Here is a 22,511-nt window from a genome sequence, read left to right as displayed (position 1 = left end):
CGCTGCCGCACCCTCGTACACAAGTGCCGCACCCTCGTACCCAAAGTACCGACCCTTCGCATCCAGACTCGCACAGCTGAAACAGACACCAAGCATCGCCACGCCGCGCCTATGCAGCTAGCAACCGCAAATCTCACGACGTGAGGACACGTCCAATCGTGGCGCCGACTGCCGAGCCGCCGACGACGACGGACATGTCTTGGTTTTTCTGCTCCATTTGGTGCGGGTTGCGCAACTTCCAACGTAGCGAGCGTATTGAGACCGTACTCAGTCAATTGCGGAGGAAGAGCTTTCCCGTCGCGGGTTCGTTTTTGCGAGGAGGGATGGCGAGTTGTTACGGCGCCTCACTCGCATCCGTGTACGATCTGGGGATATGTCTCTGGGGTCGGACGGAGAGTTTACGAGCGAGAGCAGCAGCGGGGCTTGTACTGCCTGTCTGCTTGCTGGGGGAAGTTCCAACCTGGTCTCTCTCTCTCTCGTTCCATTCGAGACTCCTCAGATTCGCTAGTCTTCATTCGATGTCTTCTTATTCATGTACAGAGAGCGCCCGCGTTGTTGCGCCACACTTGTAGCTACATACCTAGGGAAGCTGCGACTTCCATCACCACAGACAACCTGCACCGCCACCGATGTCACCACCGACACGAAGAAAAGGAGCGCGCAACGCAGCCCGACTGTTCCTTGCGTTCCTCGCTCATCTACACGACTTGTTCATCGCGCACCTTTCTTTCTCTCGCCGTCACCTGACGTTTAAATCTACTCGGACCACCTCAACTAGACAACCTGCGTCACCGTCCCATCACCACGACCACTGAATCTCCCTTCAGATCACTGCCAACGAGCCAATCCAAGCAATCGATCAACCTAGCCACCGTCTTTCCATTGCCTACCAGCCCAGCAGGCAAAGAACCGAAGACGAAGGCGGTGAAGAGAAAAGGAAGAGTGTGGGGAAAGAAAAGGAAAGGGGAAAAGAGAGGAGAATAGGGAAAGCATTCGACAACAAAGACGGGGGATAAATACACACAACAAGAGACAGACGACGACACAAAAAGGTTCAAAGTCGCTTCATTTTTGGGATGACGATGATGACCACAAACAACAACCATGACCATGATGACAATTAAGTAAGAGGGAGAGGGTCCAGAGTGGCAACAAGATAAAGCTGGAAAGGGGAGAGTCGGCAGGCGCATTGCTAGCTGCGTGCTAGTCAGCAGCTCAACGCATCATACCGCCCATACCGCCCAGGCGGCTGGCGAGCTGCGGGTACTTTTCCTGCACCTCGAGCTGCGTCCGCGTCGCCTCGGCGTACGACAGCGCGTTGACGATCTCGCCTTCGGTGCGGGACAGCTCGGCGGCGCGCTCGAAGTACTTGAGCGCCTCGGGCACCTTGCCTTGCTGCAGAAGAAGTTGCGCCATGGTAGCAACGGCAATGTCGCACTCGGGATCGACTGCGAAGTGTTAGTTGGATGAGATATAATTGCCAGATTGCGGTACTCACTGATGAGCGCCTTCTTGCAGAGCTCCTCAGCCTCGTTAAAGTCTTGCTTCCATTGGAATTGAGCAAGAGCCTTGTTGATCAGAGGAAGGACGTTCATGCCGAGGGGCTTGGTGGCCTTCTCCATTTCAATTGCTGTGTCAAACTTCTCAACGGCCTCCTGGTACTTTTGCTGGTCGAGAAGCAGCTCGCCGTAGTAGTTGTACACGTCCGGAACCTTGTCGAAGTTCTTCATGCAGCGGCGGAAAGTGGCCATGGACGAGGCCACGCTGCCCATCTTGTATTGCGTGACACCAAGTTGGATGTGCGAGAAGATGAAGTCCTTGTCGAGATCAATCGACTTTTGATAGTCCTTGGCGGCCTCGGCAAATTCGGACAGGATGAAGTGGAGCTGGGCGCGGTGGTAGTAGATGTCGGGGTCGTCGGGGTTTTGGGCCGTGGCCTGCTCAAAGTCGTTGGCCGCGGCCTCGCGCTCGCCTTGTTCCATTAGCTTCAATTCAGTCCTTCTTTTTGCAAGAAGACTTACCGAGCTCAAGGTGCATGCTCGCCCTCTTGATAAAGCTCTGGGTCAGGGATGGCTGCAGCTCCACACTCTTGGTCAGGTCGGCCAACGCGTCCTGGTTGTCGCCCTTGAGGTACTTGAAGGTTCCGCGCATGTTGTAGGCAAAGGCTTCGTGCTCGCCCAAGTCGCCAAGCTCGAGGGCGCGGTCAAAAGCGGCGGCCGCTTCGGCGTATCCATCTCCCGTCTTCAAGTTGAGAGCGAGCAGACCCTTCCTCAATTGACCCTTGCCAGATTCTTCTTCCAGATCCGCGTCCTCCTCAAGACCTGCCGGGAGGGGCTTCGGCCTGAAGCTCTGAAGGTAGTTGGAGACGAATGTAGGGCTGGGAAGCTTCTTCTCCTTGGTTGCGAGAATAGCGCGACCCTTGGCCTCGGCTACCTTCTTCAGAAGGCGCTCGACGCTTTGCGCGCTGACCTCGTTGCGGAATTGGTCGATGATGCAGCTAGCAGTGTAATCCAAGAGAGCTTCGCTGTAGCGCTCAGTCTGCTCGTATGCGTGCGCGCGCCTGTTCAGAGCCTTGACATATTGGTTGTCCAGGTTGATGGCGGCGGTGGTGTCCTCAATGACCTTTTCCCAGTTCGACGTGGCGTTCCAGCAGGCGGCGCGGTTGGAGTAGAAAACGGGGTCCTGCTTGCACAGGATGGCCTTGGTGTAGAGCTCAATCGCCCTGTTGTAGTCCTTGGAGCCGTACGCCTTGTTGCCAGCAGCCTTGAGCTTGGCCGCGAAATCCTTGCGGTCCTGTCGCAAATCAGAAGAAGCCTCGCAGTAAATATGGATGTCGTCGACTCACGTCAGCGCTCAGCGTAGCTGCAATAGCTTCGTCTACTTCGGGGAGCTCTTCCTCGCTCTCATCGGACACAGAGGGCTTCTTCGCAGCTATTACGGCGCGTTAGGGTATAAGCTATGTCGACAGAGTCAATGAGCGCGTACCTTCCGCCTCAGCCTTGGCCTTCTCCTCTTCAGCGGCCTTCTTGGCCCGTTTCCTCTCCTTTTGCTTCTTGTTCTTCTTGGACTGGGGTGTCTCTGGTTTCGAGCTGCTAGAGTCGGAAGTAAAGTAGTAGACCGCGCCAGCACCGGTTACCAGCACAGTAACACCCGCAATTGTGTAGACGACAGCCTTGTGCTCCGAGGCCCATGTTGATATCCTGTCCCAAAGCGATGCGGTGCCCTGGGCGGTGACGTTGGTGTCGAGGGCGATAGGTTGCGCCGGGCGCGGAATAGGAAGCTCGGGATTGCTCGACATGGCGGAGACTCTGCGCGGAGGATTCGAGTCGAAGTTCAATGCAGAGGTGGTTGTGGCTCCGCAATGGGTTTGGTGATGAACTTGGGGGAGGTCGATGAAGAGGAAGAGAGTTGCGAAGGCGGCTCACTTTTCCGGCTTGTGGATTCGAAAAGATCGTCACTCGTCAGCGTCACAGAAGGCGGGCCGCCGCTGAGGCGCAAGCCGAACCACAACACTTGACTCGACGCCGACACGCCGAGCATCAGGGTGCACTACCTCAAACTTTCTGCTCAACTGCTGCCCGTCCATTTCTCAGCCCTCATCATCATTCTCCCGTAAGCTCGTCTTCAATCGACACCATTGCTCCATTCACGTGACCAATTTAGAACACCTCCGCATTTGAACGAGAAGCGTTTCTGCATTGTACGTGTCTAGTCAGTTGCGAGCTTCAACTCCTTTCTCTCATCTTTAAAGTTCCTCAAGCATTCTACAATGCCTCCAGCTCCAGAGCCGTCCTTTTCTCTCTTTATTTCCCTTCGATACGACCCGCAACTCTCAACCAGCGAGCAAAGCAATTGGCAACTATGGAGCTTCAAGTCTGACAGTCCGTTTTACATGCTGCGGTACCATCGAGATCGCATGCTCGAAGCCGCGTTGTTCTTTGACTGGAGCGCTGTTGCCGAAAAGCTGGCCGGTGACGCCGGCGGAAACTCCCTGGAGACGACGCTGCTCCAAGAAGTGCAACTATGGCTTCTTGCGCGCAAGTCGCATGGAGATGTCGATTTGGAGACCAAGGAGAAGCCTTTGGACAAGAGTCCTTTAAAAGTATGTGCAACAACCACACTGGGCTGTCGGAAACTTCTAATGGATCCAGATTCGCGTCCTCTTCTCGCCTACCGGAGACATGCAAACCGACATCACGCCAGTTCCTCAACTATCTTTGCAAGCCCTTTTCCCTCCGACTCTAGACCTACCCCCTGAGTCCAACAGCCCCGAGCCCACATTCACTCTGACTATTGACACGTCTTCCACGCCTACATCCCCCCATACCCTTCTCAAAACTACGCACCGCCCACACTACGACGCCGCGCGAGCGCGGTCCCTCCCAAAAGCTCTGTTGCCCGGTACAGCACACGAGGTGCTTCTCTGGAACAGCGTTGGCGAGGTGATTGAAGGCACTTTTACGAGCGTCTATCTTTTCCGCGGGGGGCGTTGGGTCACGCCGCCGGTAGGGGGTCCGGGTGTTCTCTCTGATGACAAGAGCATTACCAGGGTCCAGGGGAATGAGAACGCTGGTGACGAAGGCGAACTCCGCAGCCCCTTTGGTGGTCGTTGGGGGCATACGCTTCGCTCCTCCACCTCTGCCAAAATCGAGGGCATGGGAGGGCAGAGGGGTACGACGCGGCGGTGGGCACTACGTGGAGGGCTGTGCATGGAAGAACCGATTGAGGTGGCAACGGTCAAAGTTGGGGAAAGATGTTGGGTGAGCAACGGAGTCAGGGGCTTCGGAGTGGGTATTGTGGTTGACAGGCTGACTTGAGAGAAGCCATGTCGCCTCCGCTCAAGGACCAAAGCAAGTGAGGAAATTGATTCAACCAGGGCGCAAGCGCTGGGCTGCTCCTTATAACCATCCTTTTACGGAGTCTTCAAGATTTCGGGAACTTGGATGCTCCACGGCTTCCCGCTCTCTAGCTCAGCGCTGTGAAGTTTGGGAGTTGGCGATTCTCCTTTTAACATTGCAACAGGGCGCAGACAATTGAAAAACACCAAAGGATGTAGAAATGTGGATGAAGATCACTTCTGTTAAATTCACTGATTAAATACTTGAGTGCGTGGGTCACTCTCTTGGTTACATCGTGGACTGTGTAGATGTAGCAGACCATTGCGGTCCGATGGTCTCCATTTCTGGACATTCCCCGTTTCTTGCCAATAGTTCTTCCTTTACTTCACACCTGTCGGTGAGATCTTGATGTGCTTTATTGCCGCTTACAAGCGCAAATTGGCCTCCGAGTGTTGAGAGGAGACGAAGGAATATCGTTTCGATTCTCCAGATGTCTCATTGTGAACTCAGCCGCTTCTTCCCCTGCTACTTTCCTCTATCGCTTTCCCAAATTTCTTCCTTGTCACAAAACCCCATGCATGGTAAAGGGATTCAATCTCCACGACATCAGTGCCAGTTTCCAAAGCTGAGAGTTCCCAGCGAAAACCCCGAGTCTTTTATTACACTTATCACGGCAATTCCTGTAGATAGCTCCGTCTTGAATAGCCATTCAAGGCTCAAGTGGGACGTAAAACTACCAATCAATCAATCAATCAATCCAAAACTGAGAGGTCACTGGGTCCGGTTTCAATCCCACGTCGGTCACTTACTCTTAAAATGTCAACCCCGCGCTTTTCACCGCAAATTTTCCGACAAAGGGCCCTCGGTCGCTTCAATATGAGCCAATCTACTTTGCTGTAAATTTTTTAAATGAAATGCGGAGGAGCAAAACATCTTGAAAAACGAGAAAATAACGCTGTTTATATTGTGTGTCGGCAACGTCTTTGCTATCAACAAGAAGCCTAAAAGCTTCAACATCTCCGTTGTGGTCTAGTGGCTAGGATTTGCCGCTCTCATTGAGAGTCCAACTCGCTCTTGAAGCGCCGGCAAGGCCCGGGTTCAATTCCCGGCGACGGAATTTCCTTTTGTTTTGGCCTATGACTGATGTTGTTGCACGTTGTGGGGAAACTTTTGGTGTTGAGAGTTGAGCCGAAATTCTTGGCCGAAGAATTTTTTTCTCGGACGCCACACAGTGGGCTTGTGTTGTGGCGGACAAAAGCTATCTTTTTCACGGCCAATCAACGAATGGGGTGCTGTTTACATATGAATGGTTCGTGTACTGCAGGGGTACGGGAAGTGGTGTCAGGGTGAGGATGCAGCGCGTAACGCGGAGCGGGAATGCTTTGGAAATCGCGAGTCTCATGGACGGGAACAGTCAAAAGCGATCGGGCAAGAAGATTCAGGAAGAGAAAGATAAAAGTCCCGTACTTCCAGAGGTTGGCAAGCAGATGTTCTCAAGTGAAGTCCTCACTTTACGCAAACGCTCTTAAGTCTTGACTTTGGGGACGATTCTTTGGACATCTATCATGCATCGCGAGTGCTCTTGAACAGTAGCTGCACACGCTATTTTTATTTTTTTGATCATGGCACAAAATCGGAATCAATCAACAGAAGTGAAGTATGAACAAGGTGAGCGAGGCAGCAGGTGGTATGGAATTCCATCTGCGCGGGCACAGTCGGACGCAAAAGAAATGTCAACGCCAAAGCATACCAGAAATGCTCAATGGTCCCCGCATAAGCACTCATCTCAAATGTTCTCATTGTTTTTCATGTCGTGCGAACTTTTTGGCGCTCATTTTTCCATCTGCGGGCAGGATCCCAGCACAGACCCCAGCACGGATTTTGCGGGGCTAAGATTTCTGGCGCACTCGATCCATCCTTCCCAACTTTACAACACCATTCGAACAACACCTTCAACATACGATCTCAAATATTTTCCGGCCCTCTGGGGCGCGTCGCTTCTTCGCCAACCTTCATCCGTCTCCTCCAGCACAGGATGGCTTCCAACACCGCCGCCGCCGATGGCAGCAAGCCGCTCTGCCCCAAGAAACCAAAACTTCACGGCCGCGCCTTCTATGAGAGCATCGGAAGCCCGAAGCTTGTGCTTGCGCCCATGGTCGATGCCTCAGAATTTGCATGGCGTCTTCTGAGCCGATCCTTCATGCCCCAAGACCAACAGAAAGACCTTCTCGCCTACACGCCTATGTTCCACTCCCGCCTCTTCGATGAACTTCCCCGATATCGAGAAAAGGCTTTTCAGCCTCTGCGCAATACACTGGAGGCCCCGAATTCTGAGCAATTGGAGAAATACACTTTGGCGGACGCACACTTGGACGGAAACCCCAAGTTCGATCGGCCGCTCTTTGTGCAGTTTTGCTCCAACGAGCCCGACGACTTTCTCAAGGCCGCGCGATATGTCGCTCCGTTTTGCGACGCTGTCGATTTGAATCTGGGATGTCCCCAGGGCATTGCGAGGAAGGGACACTATGGCGCATTCCTACAAGAAGATTGGGGTCTCATCCGGTCGCTGATCAATAAACTGCATCAGGAGCTGGAAATTCCAGTCACTGCGAAGTTTCGTATGCAGGAGACCCCAGAAAAGACGCTCGAATACGCGAAAATGATTCTCGACGCCGGCGCCAGTATAATTACTCTGCATGGACGTCAACGTCACCAAAAAGGCCACGAGACTGGACTTGCAGATTGGAGCGTCATTAAGTACCTGCGGGACAACCTCCCAGATGAAACGGTCATCTTCGCAAACGGAAACATTCTCCAGCACGAAGACATTGCGGCATGCTTGGAAGCAACGGGAGCAGATGGGGTCATGAGCGCCGAAGGCAACCTACACGACCCTAGCATCTTCGCCCCACCGCCGCCACCTGGCCAAGAAGGTCGCGAATACTGGAGAGGCCGGGACGGCAAAGGGGGATACCGAATGGATGCCGTATTCAGGAGGTACATGGACATAATACACAGGCACGTACTTGGCGAGGAGCCACCGGCACGAAAGCCGTTGTTCATGCCATCCGATCCACCTGCAGAAAGCGAGGAAAGAGAGGGCAGCGAGAATGGTGATGAGGGACAACCCGCGCGGAAGAAGCAAAGACAGAGCAAACGCGAGAAACGGGAGCAGTCGGGCGACCCCAACTTTACGCCCATGCAGGCGCATCTCTTCCGCATGTTGCGGCCTTTGATTTCGAGATATACCAACGTCCGGGATGCGTTGGCAAAGTCTCGGTCGGGAGACATTGCGGCGTATGAAAATGTGTTGTCAATGGTCGAGCAGGCAGTAAAGGAGGGCTTGATCGAGTACGAAAAGAACCCAGAGGCTTTTGAGACGGCACCAGAGACAAACGGGTCTGCTGCTGCTGGTGGAAGTGAGCCTGACCCTCACGAAAGTAGCGTGGCAGCGGTAAATCGGTGCAAGCGGCCATGGTTCATCTGCCAGCCGTACGTACGGCCGGTGCCAAAAGAGGCAATGGCCAAGGGAAGTATTCAGTTGAGCAAAAAGATGATGAAGAAGCTGGAGCGGGAATCTGAAGAGGCGCGCAAAGCAGGGGTGGAGCCGAATGGAAAAGTGGAGGAGGCAACGGTGAATGGCAAGGAGGAGAAGAAGGTCGAGATACCCAAGGACGGATTGGTTTGCGGTTGATTTTACCTTAGAATAGAGATAGAAGTTGTAAATAGTAGGTCAATGACAACGGATGCGGCCGTCGGGCGGAGCGTTCGGACCTCCGCTTATCGACTCGCGCTGTTGTCGCGCGAAATCCTGCCATCTCCACCTACCTCTCCAGTCACATTCGACGCCGCCTTCTTTTGCCGCCACCACTCACGGCCAGGCGCCATGATTATGCGTACCTCGAGCCTCATGGATGCTTCTCCTCCCAATTCTTGAGTTTTTCGCCCCGCGCCTTTGAGACTATGGCAGGGCAAGCCTTGCGCGTGCGCGCCCCCGCGCTGCGTCATGCCTGGCTTTTGTCGAGGTTGAGGACGTGCGACTCTATACGGCATATCGCGACCGGTGCTGCATCGCAACAGCCATTGTTCGAGACTTCCGACCCTGCTATCGACATTCAACGGCGCAAGACAAGCCGCAGGGAATCTATCAAGCACGCGAAACCGTTTTCCGAGTTTTTGACGGACAACTTCAATCGCCAACACGACTACCTGCGCATTAGCTTGACCGAACGTTGTAACTTGCGATGTTTGTATTGCATGCCCGAAGGTACTTACCCTCGTTCTCGTCCACGGGAAATGCTGACATTATTATTTAGAGGGTGTCCCACTCTCCCCGCCGGACCATCTCCTCTCCACTCCCGAGATATTCTACCTTTCGTCGCTCTTTGTCTCCGAAGGTGTAAATAAGATCCGTCTGACTGGCGGCGAACCAACCGTCCGGCGTGACATTCTCCCTCTCATGCACGCCATTGGCTCGCTCCGTTCCAAAGGCTTGCGCGAGCTGGCAATAACCACCAACGGCATATCTCTACACCGGAAGCTGGATAGCATGGTAGAAGCCGGCCTCACTGGCATCAACCTGAGCTTAGATACGCTGGATCCTTTCCAGTTTCAAATCATGACTCGGCGCAAAGGTTTTGACGCGGTGAAGCGCAGCATCGACCGGGTGCTCGAGATGAACAAGATGGGTGCTGGCGTCAAGCTAAAGATCAATTGCGTGGTGATGCGAGGGCTCAACGACCGCGAGATAATACCGTTCATCGAGCTTGGTCACGAGGAAAACATCGAAGTCCGGTTCATCGAATACATGCCGTTCGACGGGAACAAGTGGAATCAGCAAAAGATGATGTCGTATGCGGAGATGCTCGACGTCATCCGCTCCAAGTATCCAGATATTGCGCCGGTCAAAGGTCACAAGAACGATACGAGTAAGAGCTGGCAGATTCCTGGCTTCGTAGGCAAGGTTGGCTTCATTACGAGTATGACGCACAACTTTTGTGGCACCTGCAACCGTTTGCGAATCACTTCTGACGGCAACCTCAAGGTTTGCCTTTTTGGCAACACCGAGGTATCATTGCGAGACATCTTGCGCAAGGACAATGGTGGCAAGCCGATGGACGAGCAAGCATTTGAAGCTGTGAGACAGCTCGAGATGAATCGTCAGCAAGGCTTAGTTGGCCAAGACTCTGCTCCGATTTGGAGCGAGCGTGAGCACGAGCTCCTTCACGTAATTGGTGCGGCTGTCAAGAGAAAGAAGGAAAAGCATGCGGGCATGGGAGAGCTCGAAAACATGAAGAATAGGCCTATGATTTTGATTGGTGGGTAGTCCTTCCTTTGTATCTGTGATGTGATCAATTGGGGTTTGACTGCACGAGCTGTATCAAAGCGAGTTGTATATTGGCACCAGCTGTACATGGCTAGCTTTGGCAACTTGATCCTGGTCATTGTCAATAGATTATTCGCCCAGTACCGTTTGAGAGTATCTCTCGTGAGCATGTTAGCTAACCTGCTGGCAGACGAGCCTCATGCGGTCATTCCAAACCTGCCGATCGCCAAGCCGTATTTCCAACCGCCGCAGCCATCTTACGCGCATCCGCTCAGATCGTCCAAACCAAATCCAGTCACACTGTTCCCCAGTAGCATCACTGCCTCCCTGAGACCGTCGTGGAATTCGATACCAACAGTCCAATCCGTTGGCAGCATTGCTCTTTCCAGCAGTAGAGCAACGAAAAAAGTTTTAGTGGCACGAAAGATAGAATCAATGCAATACGCCGTGAAGAGATGGAAATCAGCTAAGGAAGTTCTCGACCTTCTGGATGATCAAGCTGCAAAAGGAGACGTTGCGGCCCAGGGAGCGCTCATCACAAAGCGCAACAATGCCCGGGAAATGTGGCATGCAAAGAAGCAAATCCGGGCTAATTTGAGATTCCTCACAAGCGACGAGTGCAGGTTCGAGCTTGCGCGGCTTCGTATGAAGCACACTTTCCCGAAAATCGTACAACAACTCACCTATATCGAATTGACGGACACGTTTCGGCTCAATGTTGACTTCTCCGAGATTCCGATATATGGAAACCAAGATGACGGAGAAGAGCCTTACCCGGTCCCCGATGGGAGGAAGGGAAGACCAAATTGGCACTGGCGGACTTTTGACGAGAGAGAAGAGCTGAAAAGGAAATGGGGACCTGAAAGCCAACACATATGGGACAGTAATACCGAGCAATTGGTTAAGAAAGACAATCCGCCGGACCAGGGAAACAAGTTCGAGGGAGATAGGTTTGAGGAAGCGATCAAGAATTTGAGGAGCAAGAGAGAAGAGGTACTCAACCAACGGGCGGCGGAAAGGAACAACAAGCTGGGATCAGAGCAGAAACAAGATTCTCGCCATACCATACTACGAAAGCCGAAGAAATGGTGGGGGCGGAAAAGTTCCCGAAGTTTCCGGCATTTCCACACGATCTCCAGTGCCCGGCAACAATTCAAATCGGACGAGATGCCTTCACCCAGCCAAAGGAATATCTCAAGCGGGGACCACAACAATGAAGAGGACCTGCTTAGACCAGTGCAACCTGAGCAGCAGAGCACGTGGACTGGCGGGCTCACGCACGTTAACGCTGCCGGCGAAGCACACATGGTCAACATATCTGCAAAGGCCGATACGCGTCGCGTTGCCTTTGCCGTCAGCACGGTGCGCTTTTCGCATCCCGCCGTGGCCGATTTGATTCGGAGGAACAGAATGAAGAAGGGGGATGTATTGAGCACCGCCCGCATTGCTGGAATCATGGCGGCCAAGCAAACCCCGAATCTCGTTCCGCTGTGCCATAACATTGTGTTGACAGGCGCGGAGGTCGAGGTCCAGCTCGTTCTACCTCCTGCGGAATCCGAGGTCGAGAGTAAGGCTGAGGAGCAGCGTGCCGTGGAAACTGCGGACAAGACGGAGTCAGACTCTCAAGAAGCCTCTGCCACTCAAAACTCAAGTACAGATGATGTCCCTGAGACTGCTGCCATCGACTCCAAGGGCCAAAACTCTCCTGTTGCCAATGGCTCTTCCGCTGAACTCGAAAACCCTGTCTCAAAGTCGGCGGTAGGCCCCAGGCATAATGCTAGGGCTGCACCCGACCATGGGGACTTTCCTAATGGCGCCGTCTTTCTTACTGCACGTTGTGAAAGCACAACAGCCACGGGCGTCGAAATGGAAGCACTAGTTGCTGCCAATTCCGCTGCCTTGACTGTCTATGACATGTGCAAGGCAGTCGACAAGCACATGGTACTAGGCAATAGCCGTGTGGTGCTCAAGTCCGGCGGCAAGTCAGGCACCTGGGTCGAGGCAGGTTGGCTTCTCCGTCGCGCGGGCTTCCAGCTGAGCGAGCATCACGACCAAACTCTCACCGTATCGGTCGGCCAGGATATCGCATTGCGAGAAAACCTCGTCGCCAAGCGCAAGAATTGGAAGATTGCATTCCGAACTCTGCGCGACGCAGGCTTTGATCCCGACCATGCCATGCATCTCTTGAGGTGGATGAGGAACCCCATCTTCAAATACCTCAAGAACAGCAGCCCCAGAGTCAAAAAGCACATCGAGAAATTGCTCTTGAAGGAGGGCATTAGCATCGACGATTTGGACATGGACGAAGCGAAGTTGATGTCCGAGGTAGGAGAAGACGTCGAGGCCGTCACGACACAGGACACCGTCACTACTGCGCCCTCACAAGCAGAGGCACAGGCACAAGAGAAAGCCACCGCCACAAGCATCACCGAGAAGCAGTCGGAAGAGGACGACGTTGAGTCCGCCGATCCTATCGCTGACTCTGTCGAGCAAATCGACGACCTCGGCTCTCTGATAGCCCACCTGCGCAGAAGCTACATGCGACCACGACCTTCCAGAACCGACAAGGAAGCAGGTGACGTGGATATGCGGCCATTCGAAAAGACTCTGCGCATCTCCAACGGCAAAGAGTCGACCAACAGTGACGAGGACGCCCAAGCCTATGGCTTCAAAACGTCAGACGCCGAGATGATGACGCACGTCCAGTACTCGGTGCGCAGCCGCAACGGCAATGCCAACGGCAACGGCAACGGCAAAGGAAAGAGGAACGGCAAACCTACGACTGAAGACGACGGAGCGCAGCAACAATCGCCACAAGCCAAAGACACGATGTCCAGCAAAAATCAAAAGAAAAGCCAGCGGGAGCAGACGAACAGCGAAGATCCCAACAGTCCCTCTGAAGAGCAGCCGGAGCCAGAAACAGTCAGCAGCAATGCAAAGATCATCAACAGATTGACTAAGACGCAGCTGAAGGAGCTGTTGCAGGAGCAGCTTCGGGGCGACATATCCAATGCAAAGAACATCAACAGATTGACTAAGAAGCAGTTGAGGGAGCTGTTGCAGGAGCAGGGTCGGGGCGACAAAGTCACGAGCGATAAGAAGAGGATGGCGATGCGCCGTCATTTGATCGATGAACCCAAGAAAATGAAGGGGCGAACATGGGCGGAGGCGTTTGAGGAGCAGGGTCAGGTCGTGGAGGAGGGAAAAATGGAGGAGGAAAAAGCTCGCGCTCTGGGAGTGAGTGTCGAGTCCGTGAGAGAGACGGAAAAGGCGTTAGGCCTGAAGGGCAAGGATTGGTTGAAGCGCTGAGTAAATGCCCTGCGCGGTCACGCACGTCGAAAGTTCATAAGCCTCCTCCCTCTTCTGCACTCTTCTCTGTTTTTTATGATGTATAGACGCAGGAGCCTAGCAAGACTACGGCATAGGGGCGTTCAAAAGTTCAAATGCAACAATGAGTGCGCGTACATGTAGACTGTCTAGAATACACTGTACAAGTAACGAGCACTTCCAACCTCGACGAAAGCCCCCCGTGGCCCTCTCACGCATACTGCAGTCTTTCCTCCGTCCAGCCCGGTTGAAGCGCGGACCAATCCCTCGAAAAACCAAAGCCGGAGACATACTGACCGTACGCAAACAAATCGGCTTCGACCTTGGCGCCCGTCTCCGTCTGCGCCCAGACGCTGAGGGAAAGCGAGTTGGTGCCCTGGTTATTGAGGATTCCCGGCGGGATGGGAAATCTCGTCTGCGGTCCAATATGGGGAAAGAACTTGCCGTACTGATAACCGTTCACGAAGAGCTGGACCCTGGCCGGAGTTGTCGTCGAAGCACTGAGCTCGACTCCAATTGGCACGTCCAGGTCGTCAGCAACGTCCAGCGAAAAGGAGGTCCGGTACCACCGGATACCTGCACCGCTGAAGCCGTCCGCCGGGCTTCCACTTTGCCACTCTGAGTCGTCGAAGCCAGGTAAATGCCAGCCCAGTCTCTCTCCAGCCAGACCACCTTCGTTCTGCGGCCCCCTGACCGCATCAATGTACGCGTCACCGCCGGCGTTCCCTTGAATCTTCCACTTCGTGAAGTTGGACCCGCCAATCAGCTGAGCACCCAGGATTCCGCGCGGGTTCTGCGGTCCATACGGGCCTCGGCTGTCTTGGTCATGTCCGGTGTAGTCGGTAACGACAGTCAGTACGTTGCCGATATCGTTGAGGGTAGCTGAGCTGAAATCTAGAAGGTCCCATGAGCTCAGGACTGATGCGTTGCCGGCAAAACCGCCAACGAGTTGCCCATTCAGCCATGCTGACCAACCAAATGCGGAGCCTCCCTGAACAGTGACGTTGGCAGCAGTGGCGTTGCGGCCATCGAAGTAGCCGCGGTAAATGAGTATTCCGGTGTAGTATCCGTAGTCGCTCCCATAAAGAACAGGCAAGGTGATTGGGGCGACAGGATTGAACGTCGAAGTCTTGTTTGCTACTATCCACTGGGAGTCATCGTACGTGGGGTCTAGCTCGGGAAGAGAATCAGCAGTCTTCCAGTCCGTCAAAGTCGGCAACGAGATTTGGCGGTCTGAAGCCCCCGGAACCTCAGCCACCAAAGCACCGTATGTGGTTTTTCTGGTCGAGAGCGCGCGGCCGTTCCAACTGATACTGGAGACTGACGGATCTCCCGTGTACACTTCGATCGTGGTTGCGTTGTCGTTATCTCCAACGACCAGGACTGTATCTCCAGATACGGTAGCGTTCCTCACGAGGTAAGGACCGAGGACGAAGATCTGCTCGTCCGGGCCTACTGCAGGACTGGTAGTTGTTGGAGGCGCGAAAAAGGTGAAAGCCGATTCGTGATCCAAGAGATATAATACCGGCCCACCAGAGAATTTGACAACAGCTGGTTCGTTCCCTTGTGTGTAGCCGAAGACCGAGGAGCTGTCGTTGCTCGATTTCCTTGCAAAGTCTGTTGCACTGGAGCTGGAGAAGTTGTGCAAGCCCCCTGACTTGAAGGCGATTTCGCCGACCTGACCGGGGTTTAGGTAGAACACCACGACTGGGACATCGAAGATGCCGTAGGTCAAGATTTCTGCGGACGAATAAAGCAGCGTGGAATCGCCAATTGGGTAATCAGTCACAACAATACGAGACTGCCGGCCTTCCAACGACACGTTCGGCACGGTAATTGGACCGAGCGATGTGTTGACGTAGAGGTCAAACCAAGTGTCATCTTGCGAGTTTGATGAATCATGCTGCGTGATGTAAAAGCCGGCGTAGTTGTCTGGATTCCTGAGGACCCAGGTGTAGATCTCCGTCGTGTTGACCGCATTTCCCGTACCGTTACTCTCCATGTCGGTTTTCAGTAGCCCCTGACTGCTCCTTGTAAATAGGGAAATTAGCTTGGTTTGCTGAAACTTTGACTGAATCTCCCGCGTTTCTCGCAATGGAGCAGAGTAGTCGTAGCTGGTGTAAACTACTGGAGCTGCGCTGTGGCCCCAGTTTGTGCCTCCGAAAAGCATGTAGATGTTGAGAAGCGTCACCCTGTTGGCAATGTTGTTCTTGTAGAACACGTCAGGGAACTCAGGCGAGCTTTCCGACTCGCATTCATCGTAGAAAAATCCGCCCCAAGGCTGGAACCAACTGGAGACATTGGTCAGTAACGAAAAAAGGGGCGGTGAGGTTCAAGACCTACCCGCCTCGAAATTCTGGCACAAGAGACGGTTGTGTGAAGCTGTAGTTTTGGAACCATTGGTAGTAGGTTCTAACAAGAATGAATCCGCTGTTTGGGTTGGAACAACTCAGACCTCCTGGATAGCTACGGGAATGTCAGTCATGTCTGCATGCTTATTTTGGAGATACGGTGCGAGGGAATGGATGTAGTGGCCGCATAATGCTTTTAGGACGCCCTGAAATGAACTTGGCGAAAAATCAAGTCGTGTATCCTACCTGTCAAGGCCGTAGATGTCCACTGCTCCACCGACATCAAGATAGTCGGTCGACCAGCTCTGTGAGCGCATGCCCTTCTCGTTAGACGTAAAAGGGACGACAATCCCCACATCTCTGAGCTCTTTCTTGATCTGTTCCATGTAAAGAACAAGCGTATTATTCGCTTCGTGTACCGTCTCCTGAAGCTCATTTTCAACCTGCACGAGCAATACCGGTCCACCCTCTGTTACTTGATTGCGTGCCAAAATTTCACCGACGGCTCTGATCCATGGCTGCCATGCTTCGTAGTACGTTTGGTCTGACGTGCGAAGATCACCCGCGCTGCCGTCGGTACCCCAAAGCGCAATGCCGCCTGCACTCGTCTCGGCATTGCAGTAGGGCCCGGGGCGCGCGATCACGTAGAGTCCTGCAGCTTTAGCCGCGTCGAGGAGCCGCTGGATATCCTTTCCAGGAGAAGTGAAGTCGAAGACGCCCTGTGAGGGCGAATGGTAGGACCAGAAGAAATAAATGCTAGACGCCATGTCAGTCAGAAGGATTAATAAAGGTGTTATGTGGAAGAATTCGCTATTGAGAGTACCTGACACTGTTCAATCCATTTGCCCTAAACTTTTGGAAAACGTCGTCCCACAGCTCCGGCACAGGCAACCGTTGGTAGTGAAACTCGCCGCTGAAGATGAAGATGCGCTCGCCATCGACAAATAGGCTGTGTTCGTCCCATTGAACGTAATCGGTGTAGCCATTGTCCCTCTGAGCAAGAGAGGTGACGGCAAGAAGCCAGAATAGCAGAATGCACAGAGGCGACATTGTTCGCAGCAGGCTCTGAATTTCTAACAGCGGTCAGATTTGACAGACATAGGCTTATAAGACGCAAGTAATGACGCCATTCCGGGCACTGGGTGTAAATGAGATCCATCAATCAGATGCCGTTGATTTTAGTTGATGCCGGAGACGGATGTGCAACGGCAAAAAGCTGCAACATGCGGACCAGGCTCGTGTTCCTGGAATTTTGCCGTCAAGGCTTGAAATTCTCCATGACGTTCGCCGCAAAAGTCGAGAAGGCATGGTCATGGAACAGTCGACTATCTTCGAGCATCTTGAACCAGCAGTTTGCAGGGAGAATCCGTCCATTCATTATGGGTAGGTAAGGGACGCTCTGGAGTTGTCGATGGTTTCGCGAGGTCTCTCGCATGATCGTGGACCGAGGAGCTGTGGAGAGTGGAAGGAGCGACAGGTTCCCCGCCATCGCTTCGCGAAGTGGGTAGGACTGCAGACGCCACACCCGCGGGTGACTTCATCACTGCTCTTGGCCTCAGACTGGTTGGACAACAATGAGAAAACCCAAGCATTAGAAACCAGGGTAATTCCTAGATGAGAGAACATTTGAGCTGTTGTGTGAGTCGCTAGGCGGGAGCTGAAGAGGCTGAGTGATTTCTTTGATCTACCAATCGAGGCAACTGACGCCCTCTGACCTTCCTATTTGGGAAGCGATCCCGATCGTTCTGTTCAGATCAGCCAGTCGACAAATGAGCAAGCATGCTGTCATAAAATCAAATTCCAGGGAGTAGAGACTTGGTTTGACATGAACGTGCCTCCAGTGACCAAATAAGATCACATCTCCATGACTGATTTGACAACTTTGATTTGAGTCGTCTGATTCGAAATCCGCAAAGAAAGCCCAGGGCCAACGGAAAATCTCGTCGAAATGAGCAATTTCTATGTCCCCGGCTCAGGAACACGACGATGGAAAACCCCACGCACCCAACAACGGTCCCTGATAGATCCTCCAGCGGTGAAATGTATCTTCCAAGCCCCTGAGAGGAACCCCCAAGCTAAGGAGAGAACCGCAATCAATTACCGACGAGCGGGCTCGCACATTAGAAAGACCCCCGAGTCGTCTCTACTTGTCCATGGACCATCTCTTTGGTAGTCGCAATAGCCTGTGGTGGTGAGATCCGCGGTGCTTTCAAGGAGTCGGAGCAAGGAGAACTGCCGCACATGCAGCCTGGCAACTTCCATATGCAGTGTTGCAGCCAACAATAGCAGGAGGTGCGGCAGCGGCCAGGACGGTGCCAAAGGTGAATCCAGCAGCCGCGTAGCAAGCGACAACAACACCAGCACAGCCCGTTTGACAAACTCCATAGGCAATGGGGCCAGCAGTGGCAGATGCCACCAACGCGAGGGAGGCTGAGATTTTGGCGACACGCATCGTTCCGGTCTGTGGTAGCATTTCAGCATCAGTTCATAAAGAAAAGAAGAGGAAGTTACCGTGGACTTCGTTGGTTTGCAGCTGCGAGGAAGCGTTTTGATGGAGTTGAAGTTTGGAGATGGAGGTTGAGAGTGGAGAAGGGGATTGAGAGATGCAAAGTTGGATTGTTCGACTTGAGCTACTACTTATAACAAGTGCCAGTCAGTCACTATGAATTCGTACAGATGGAGGTAGAGGTGAGTTCCGTCAATTCGGTTCCATTAACCCAAAAATGTCGTTCCTCTGAGAGAGTTCTCTTGAAACGACCGAGAGACCCCCGAAAGTCTCGAGCTTTCGAGAGTTTGGAGTTTCCCCGGCGCACTTGAGCTCGTCCACAAGACAGGTGCCGCTTTTGAGACAAGTTGAAAAGCGAAGAAGTTGGAAATCACCACAGGCAGCTTGGAAATGGTTGGAAACAGCGGAGGGTATCATTTTCGATCCTAAGTCTAGTAGTATAGCGGCGCTTCCCGAATGCTCTCTAGGTCCGGTCAGTCTACTTGGCCAAGAAGCCCTGGAAAGCCTTTTGGTCAATGACGACACTGCCAACAGCCCTCATCTTCTTCTTGCCCTCCTTCTGCTTCTCGAGCAGCTTGCGGCGACGCGACACATCACTAGCGTGCAGCTTGGCGAGGACGTCCTTCCGGAAAGGCTTGATGGTCTCGCGAGCGACGATGCGCTTGCCGACGGCGGCTTGGATGACGACCTCGAACATCTGGCGCTCGACGTGCTCCTTGAACTTGCGCACCCACTCGCGTCCGATGCGGTCCACCTGCGACGAGTGCACCACGCGCGCGACGGCGTCGACGGGTTCCTTGTTGACGAGGAGCTGCAGCTTTTGCACGTTGGACGGCCGGAACCCGGCGTCTTCGTAGTCGAGCGTTGCGTAGCCTTTCGTGCAGCCTTTGAGTTTGCCGAAGAAGTCGTCGACCAGCTGCGCGAGTGGAATGTCGTACTTGAGAATGACTTGGGTTGCAGTGAAGAAGGTCAGCTCAACTTGGCTGCCACGGTTGGACTCGCAGAGCTCAATGACCGGGCCAATGTATTCCTCAGGCATGGTGATGGTTGCCGTGACGTAGGGCTCCTCTACCTCCTCGACCTTGGTATGGCGGTCCTGGTCATCAGGGAAAGCGTTGGGGTTGGTGATGATATTTTCAGTGCCGTCCTTGTACTTGATCTTGGTCGGTACGCTTGGCGGAGTGATGATGATGCTCGCACCATGCTCTTGACGCAGCCGGTCCTCGAAGACGGAGCAGTGGAGTGTTCCCAGGAACCCAAGACGCCAGCCGGCGCCCAGCGCATCCGATGATTCTTTGGCAACAGTCACGCTACGGTCGTTGAGGACAATCTGGTGGATACTGTCTTCGAGATGTTCAAAGTTGGATTGATCCACCGGGTAGGCGGCAACGAAGACCATTGCCTTGGGCTCTTCGAATCCTGGCAGCAGCTCGACTTGGTTCTTGGTGGCCACGTGAGTGTAGGTATCTCCAACCTTGGCCTCCTGCGAGCGCTTCATACCCGGGTTGAAAAAGATGTAGCCAACCTGTCCAGCACGAAGCACCGCCTGAGGCGTCTGGTCCGGGTACATGATGCCGACTTCGCCAACCGTGTACTTGAGGCCTGTCACCAGGGATGTGATTTGGTCCCCAGACTTGACTTGGCCATCAAATATACGCACGAGCAGGATGACACCCTTGTAGTTGCTGTACCATGAATCGACCAGCAGCAGCCTCAGCGGTTTCGTGTGGTCGCCTACTGGTGCTGGGATCTTCTCAATCACGTTTGGCAACAGCTTCTCGATGCCAAGGCCCGTCTTCGCAGAGCATCGCACTGCGTTCTCCGTGTCCAGCTCAAAGGTCTCGTTCATTTGCTCCAACGCGCGCTCGGGGTCTGCCGAAGGCAAGTCGACCTTGTTGATAACAGGAACGAGCGTAAGTCCTTGGGAGAAGGCCAGATAGAAGTTTGCAACGGTCTGGGCTTGGACACCTTGACTGGCATCAACAAGGAGCAGCGCTGTGTCTGTCAGCCGTAGCTCTCTTAACCATCATCTGGACACAAACCTCCTCCACAGCTGGCATAACTCCTGCTTACTTCCGCCCTGAAGTCGACGTGTCCTGGTGTGTCGATCAGGTGCAGCAAATAGTCCTCCCCCTTGTAATTGTACAGCATTGTACATGTCTGCGCCTTGACAGTGATACCACGCTCGCGCTCGACGTCTAGCTTGTCCAAAATCTGCTTGTTGCTGCCAGGCTGGATGACGCCCGTGTGCTCCAGCAGGCGGTCCGATAGCGTGCTTTTGCCATGGTCAACGTGGGCGACGATACAAAAGTTGCGGAACCGGTCAATCGGAATGGCGGCGATGCGCTTCTCGAGGTCGGATTGGATGTGGACGTTTCCCTTGGCGGCGAGCCGGTGGGCAGAGGAGCAGAACGTTCGGCGGTTGCGCAGGAGCGGCGGCGTAGGCTGTGTCGAGCGGCGAGGGATAGGAAATTTAGGGCGGCTCGACGCGCCTTGCCATGGCCGCAGAAGGCGTTCGGCGGCACGGAAGCATCGTCGCATGGGGATCAGATGAGAGCTGACATGGAGCAGTTGGCGACGTCGAGAGCTCCAGCGGCTGAAAAATGTTGGATCGGAGGTCGGAGTTGAGAGATGCGGCGGCGCTGTGGCGTTGAAGGCGAGCAACGCGCCAAAGTTGCGGCGAACAGAAGAAATTATGGAATTATTTTAGCTGAAAGATCCATAAACATCTTGATGAGCATTCAATTGCAACCAACGTCAAAATCTCTCCGGACCCAAACGTTGTCATGACTGGTCAATTGATATCCTTCACGTGGTTGCCGAGCCAACGCAGCTATACAATCTTGGCGCGAAAGTCGACGGCGACCTCACCTATCCACCTCACTCCATCCAACCACCCACACGTAGCCCCCATCCGTGCATCGACCCCGGACTCCTGTGCATAACCACCGAGAGCAAGGAAACGAGAGCCCCACTACACCACAGCCGAATTTACACAGCTTCATAAAGTTTGCGACAAAGCCGAGGCGATTGAAAGCGGCATCGAACCATTGCATCTCGAAGACCAATTCTCCCCGGGAAACACTGCGACGAATATGTCGGTCGAAAGCGAAAAGCCAAGGACAGCAAAAATGCCTGGAGAAGCAGCCGAGAAGCCGAGAAAGGTGTCCAAGACGACTAGTTCGAAGGAGAAGACGAGTTCGGGAGAGAAGCGCGTCAAGACGAGCAGCTCCTCCAAGGAAAAGACGGCGTCAGGCGAGAAGCGCGTCAAGAAGAGCAGCGCATCAAAAGACGACAGCGCCAAAACGCACAAATTGGCGCTGAAGGGGTCATCCAAGATCGTATCCGAATTCGTAAGAGCACCGTCTTCCTACGTTTGCCATCTCGTCCTTCTAACGCAAACGCCCACAGTTCGAATACTCGATCCACAGCATCCTATTCCAGCGCGGCGTGTACCCGGCCGAAGACTTCAGCCCGGTGAAAAAGTATGGGCTGACGATGATGGTGTCGGCCGACGACCAGGTGCAGGCGTACATCAAGAAAATCATGAGCCAGCTGCGCAAGTGGATGCAAGGAGCCAAGATCAACAAGCTCGTCATCGTCATCACGTCGCGCGAGACGGGCGAGCACGTCGAGCGCTGGCAGTTCGACATTGACATTTTCGGCAAGAATAAACCAAAACCATCGCCGCCTTCCGCCGAAGCAGACACCGAAAACGATGAAAACACCACCACAAGCAACGAAAACGAAGATCCCGCCTCTCCTCCTCCGCGCGCCGCCTCTCCGCCAAAGGAAAAGACGGAAGCCGAAATCCAATCCGAGATCCAATCGCTGTTCCGGCAAATCACAGCGTCCGTCACGTTCCTGCCCATGCTCGACGGCAACTGCACGTTCAACGTGCTGGTGTACGCCGACGCCGACTCGGACGTGCCGGTCGAGTGGGGCGACTCGGACGCAAAGGAAATCGAGGGCGGCGAAAAGGTCCAGCTGCGCAGCTTCAGCACCAGCCAGCACAAGGTCGATACCGTTGTTAGCTATCGCATGGCCGATTGATTGGGCGCGCGCGCGCTGCTAGCGAGACCTGATTTTACCTGCTTTCTTCCCTTGATTTTTTCGCGAATACCACCACTACCACCACCACCACCACCACCACCACCACCACC

The 22,511-nt window shown here is 53.8% G+C and overlaps 8 protein-coding genes and 1 non-coding gene across 9 annotated transcripts; 6 read left to right on the top strand and 3 right to left on the bottom strand.

Moving 5' to 3' along the window:
* Nucleotides 1-1,215: 1,215 nt before the first annotated feature.
* BKA78DRAFT_251875 (mitochondrial precursor proteins import receptor) lies at nucleotides 1,216-3,298 on the bottom strand (the record flags this gene model as incomplete). The annotated part of the gene is made up of 5 exons (XM_066884687.1): nucleotides 1,216-1,448; nucleotides 1,499-1,972; nucleotides 2,022-2,793; nucleotides 2,846-2,931; nucleotides 2,986-3,298. 5 exons carry the CDS (start codon nucleotides 3,296-3,298, stop codon nucleotides 1,216-1,218), a joined length of 1,878 nt encoding a protein of 625 aa, XP_066743505.1.
* Nucleotides 3,299-3,769: 471 nt separating this feature from the next.
* BKA78DRAFT_331993 (uncharacterized protein) lies at nucleotides 3,770-4,817 on the top strand (the record flags this gene model as incomplete). The annotated part of the gene is made up of 2 exons (XM_066889934.1): nucleotides 3,770-4,102; nucleotides 4,152-4,817. The coding sequence occupies 2 exons, from the start codon at nucleotides 3,770-3,772 to the stop codon at nucleotides 4,815-4,817; spliced, it is 999 nt and encodes a 332-aa protein (XP_066743504.1).
* Nucleotides 4,818-5,856: 1,039 nt separating this feature from the next.
* On the top strand, nucleotides 5,857-5,955 carry BKA78DRAFT_t122. Its single transcript has one exon. It is a non-coding gene; the product is annotated as a tRNA-Glu (tRNA).
* A 752-nt stretch (nucleotides 5,956-6,707) lies between these two features.
* BKA78DRAFT_316940 (putative dihydrouridine synthase family protein) lies at nucleotides 6,708-8,617 on the top strand. Its single transcript, XM_066888671.1, has one exon. The coding sequence runs from the start codon at nucleotides 6,874-6,876 to the stop codon at nucleotides 8,530-8,532; it is 1,659 nt and encodes a 552-aa protein (XP_066743503.1). The 5' UTR covers nucleotides 6,708-6,873; the 3' UTR covers nucleotides 8,533-8,617.
* A 184-nt stretch (nucleotides 8,618-8,801) lies between these two features.
* BKA78DRAFT_252025 (uncharacterized protein) lies at nucleotides 8,802-10,164 on the top strand (the record flags this gene model as incomplete). The annotated part of the gene is made up of 2 exons (XM_066884699.1): nucleotides 8,802-9,105; nucleotides 9,155-10,164. 2 exons carry the CDS (start codon nucleotides 8,802-8,804, stop codon nucleotides 10,162-10,164), a joined length of 1,314 nt encoding a protein of 437 aa, XP_066743502.1.
* A 189-nt stretch (nucleotides 10,165-10,353) lies between these two features.
* BKA78DRAFT_152152 (MoaC family-domain-containing protein) lies at nucleotides 10,354-13,588 on the top strand. Its single transcript, XM_066882965.1, has one exon. It carries the CDS (start codon nucleotides 10,600-10,602, stop codon nucleotides 13,471-13,473), a length of 2,874 nt encoding a protein of 957 aa, XP_066743501.1. The 5' UTR covers nucleotides 10,354-10,599; the 3' UTR covers nucleotides 13,474-13,588.
* On the bottom strand, nucleotides 13,589-17,275 carry BKA78DRAFT_371651 (glycoside hydrolase superfamily). Its single transcript, XM_066892712.1, has 4 exons — nucleotides 16,666-17,275; nucleotides 16,089-16,598; nucleotides 15,835-15,957; nucleotides 13,589-15,782 (listed from the first exon to the last, which is right to left on the bottom strand). Exons 1-4 carry the CDS (start codon nucleotides 16,890-16,892, stop codon nucleotides 13,703-13,705), a joined length of 2,940 nt encoding a protein of 979 aa, XP_066743500.1. The 5' UTR covers nucleotides 16,893-17,275; the 3' UTR covers nucleotides 13,589-13,702.
* Nucleotides 17,276-18,826: 1,551 nt separating this feature from the next.
* Nucleotides 18,827-20,889, bottom strand: BKA78DRAFT_252841 (translation factor GUF1, mitochondrial; the record flags this gene model as incomplete). Its single annotated transcript, XM_066884766.1, has 2 exons — nucleotides 18,827-20,343; nucleotides 20,391-20,889. The coding sequence occupies 2 exons, from the start codon at nucleotides 20,887-20,889 to the stop codon at nucleotides 18,827-18,829; spliced, it is 2,016 nt and encodes a 671-aa protein (XP_066743499.1).
* Nucleotides 20,890-21,479: 590 nt separating this feature from the next.
* On the top strand, nucleotides 21,480-22,401 carry BKA78DRAFT_252424 (DNA-binding protein; the record flags this gene model as incomplete). The annotated part of the gene is made up of 2 exons (XM_066884734.1): nucleotides 21,480-21,701; nucleotides 21,760-22,401. The coding sequence occupies 2 exons, from the start codon at nucleotides 21,480-21,482 to the stop codon at nucleotides 22,399-22,401; spliced, it is 864 nt and encodes a 287-aa protein (XP_066743498.1).
* Between the last annotated feature and the right edge of the window lie 110 nt (nucleotides 22,402-22,511).

The sequence above is a fragment of the Phyllosticta capitalensis genome, assembly GCF_038381095.1.
Source record: "Phyllosticta capitalensis strain CBS 128856 chromosome Unknown BKA78scaffold_6, whole genome shotgun sequence".
Taxonomy (NCBI): domain Eukaryota; kingdom Fungi; phylum Ascomycota; class Dothideomycetes; order Botryosphaeriales; family Phyllostictaceae; genus Phyllosticta; species Phyllosticta capitalensis.
This window is presented reverse-complemented; position numbering and strand designations above follow the sequence as displayed.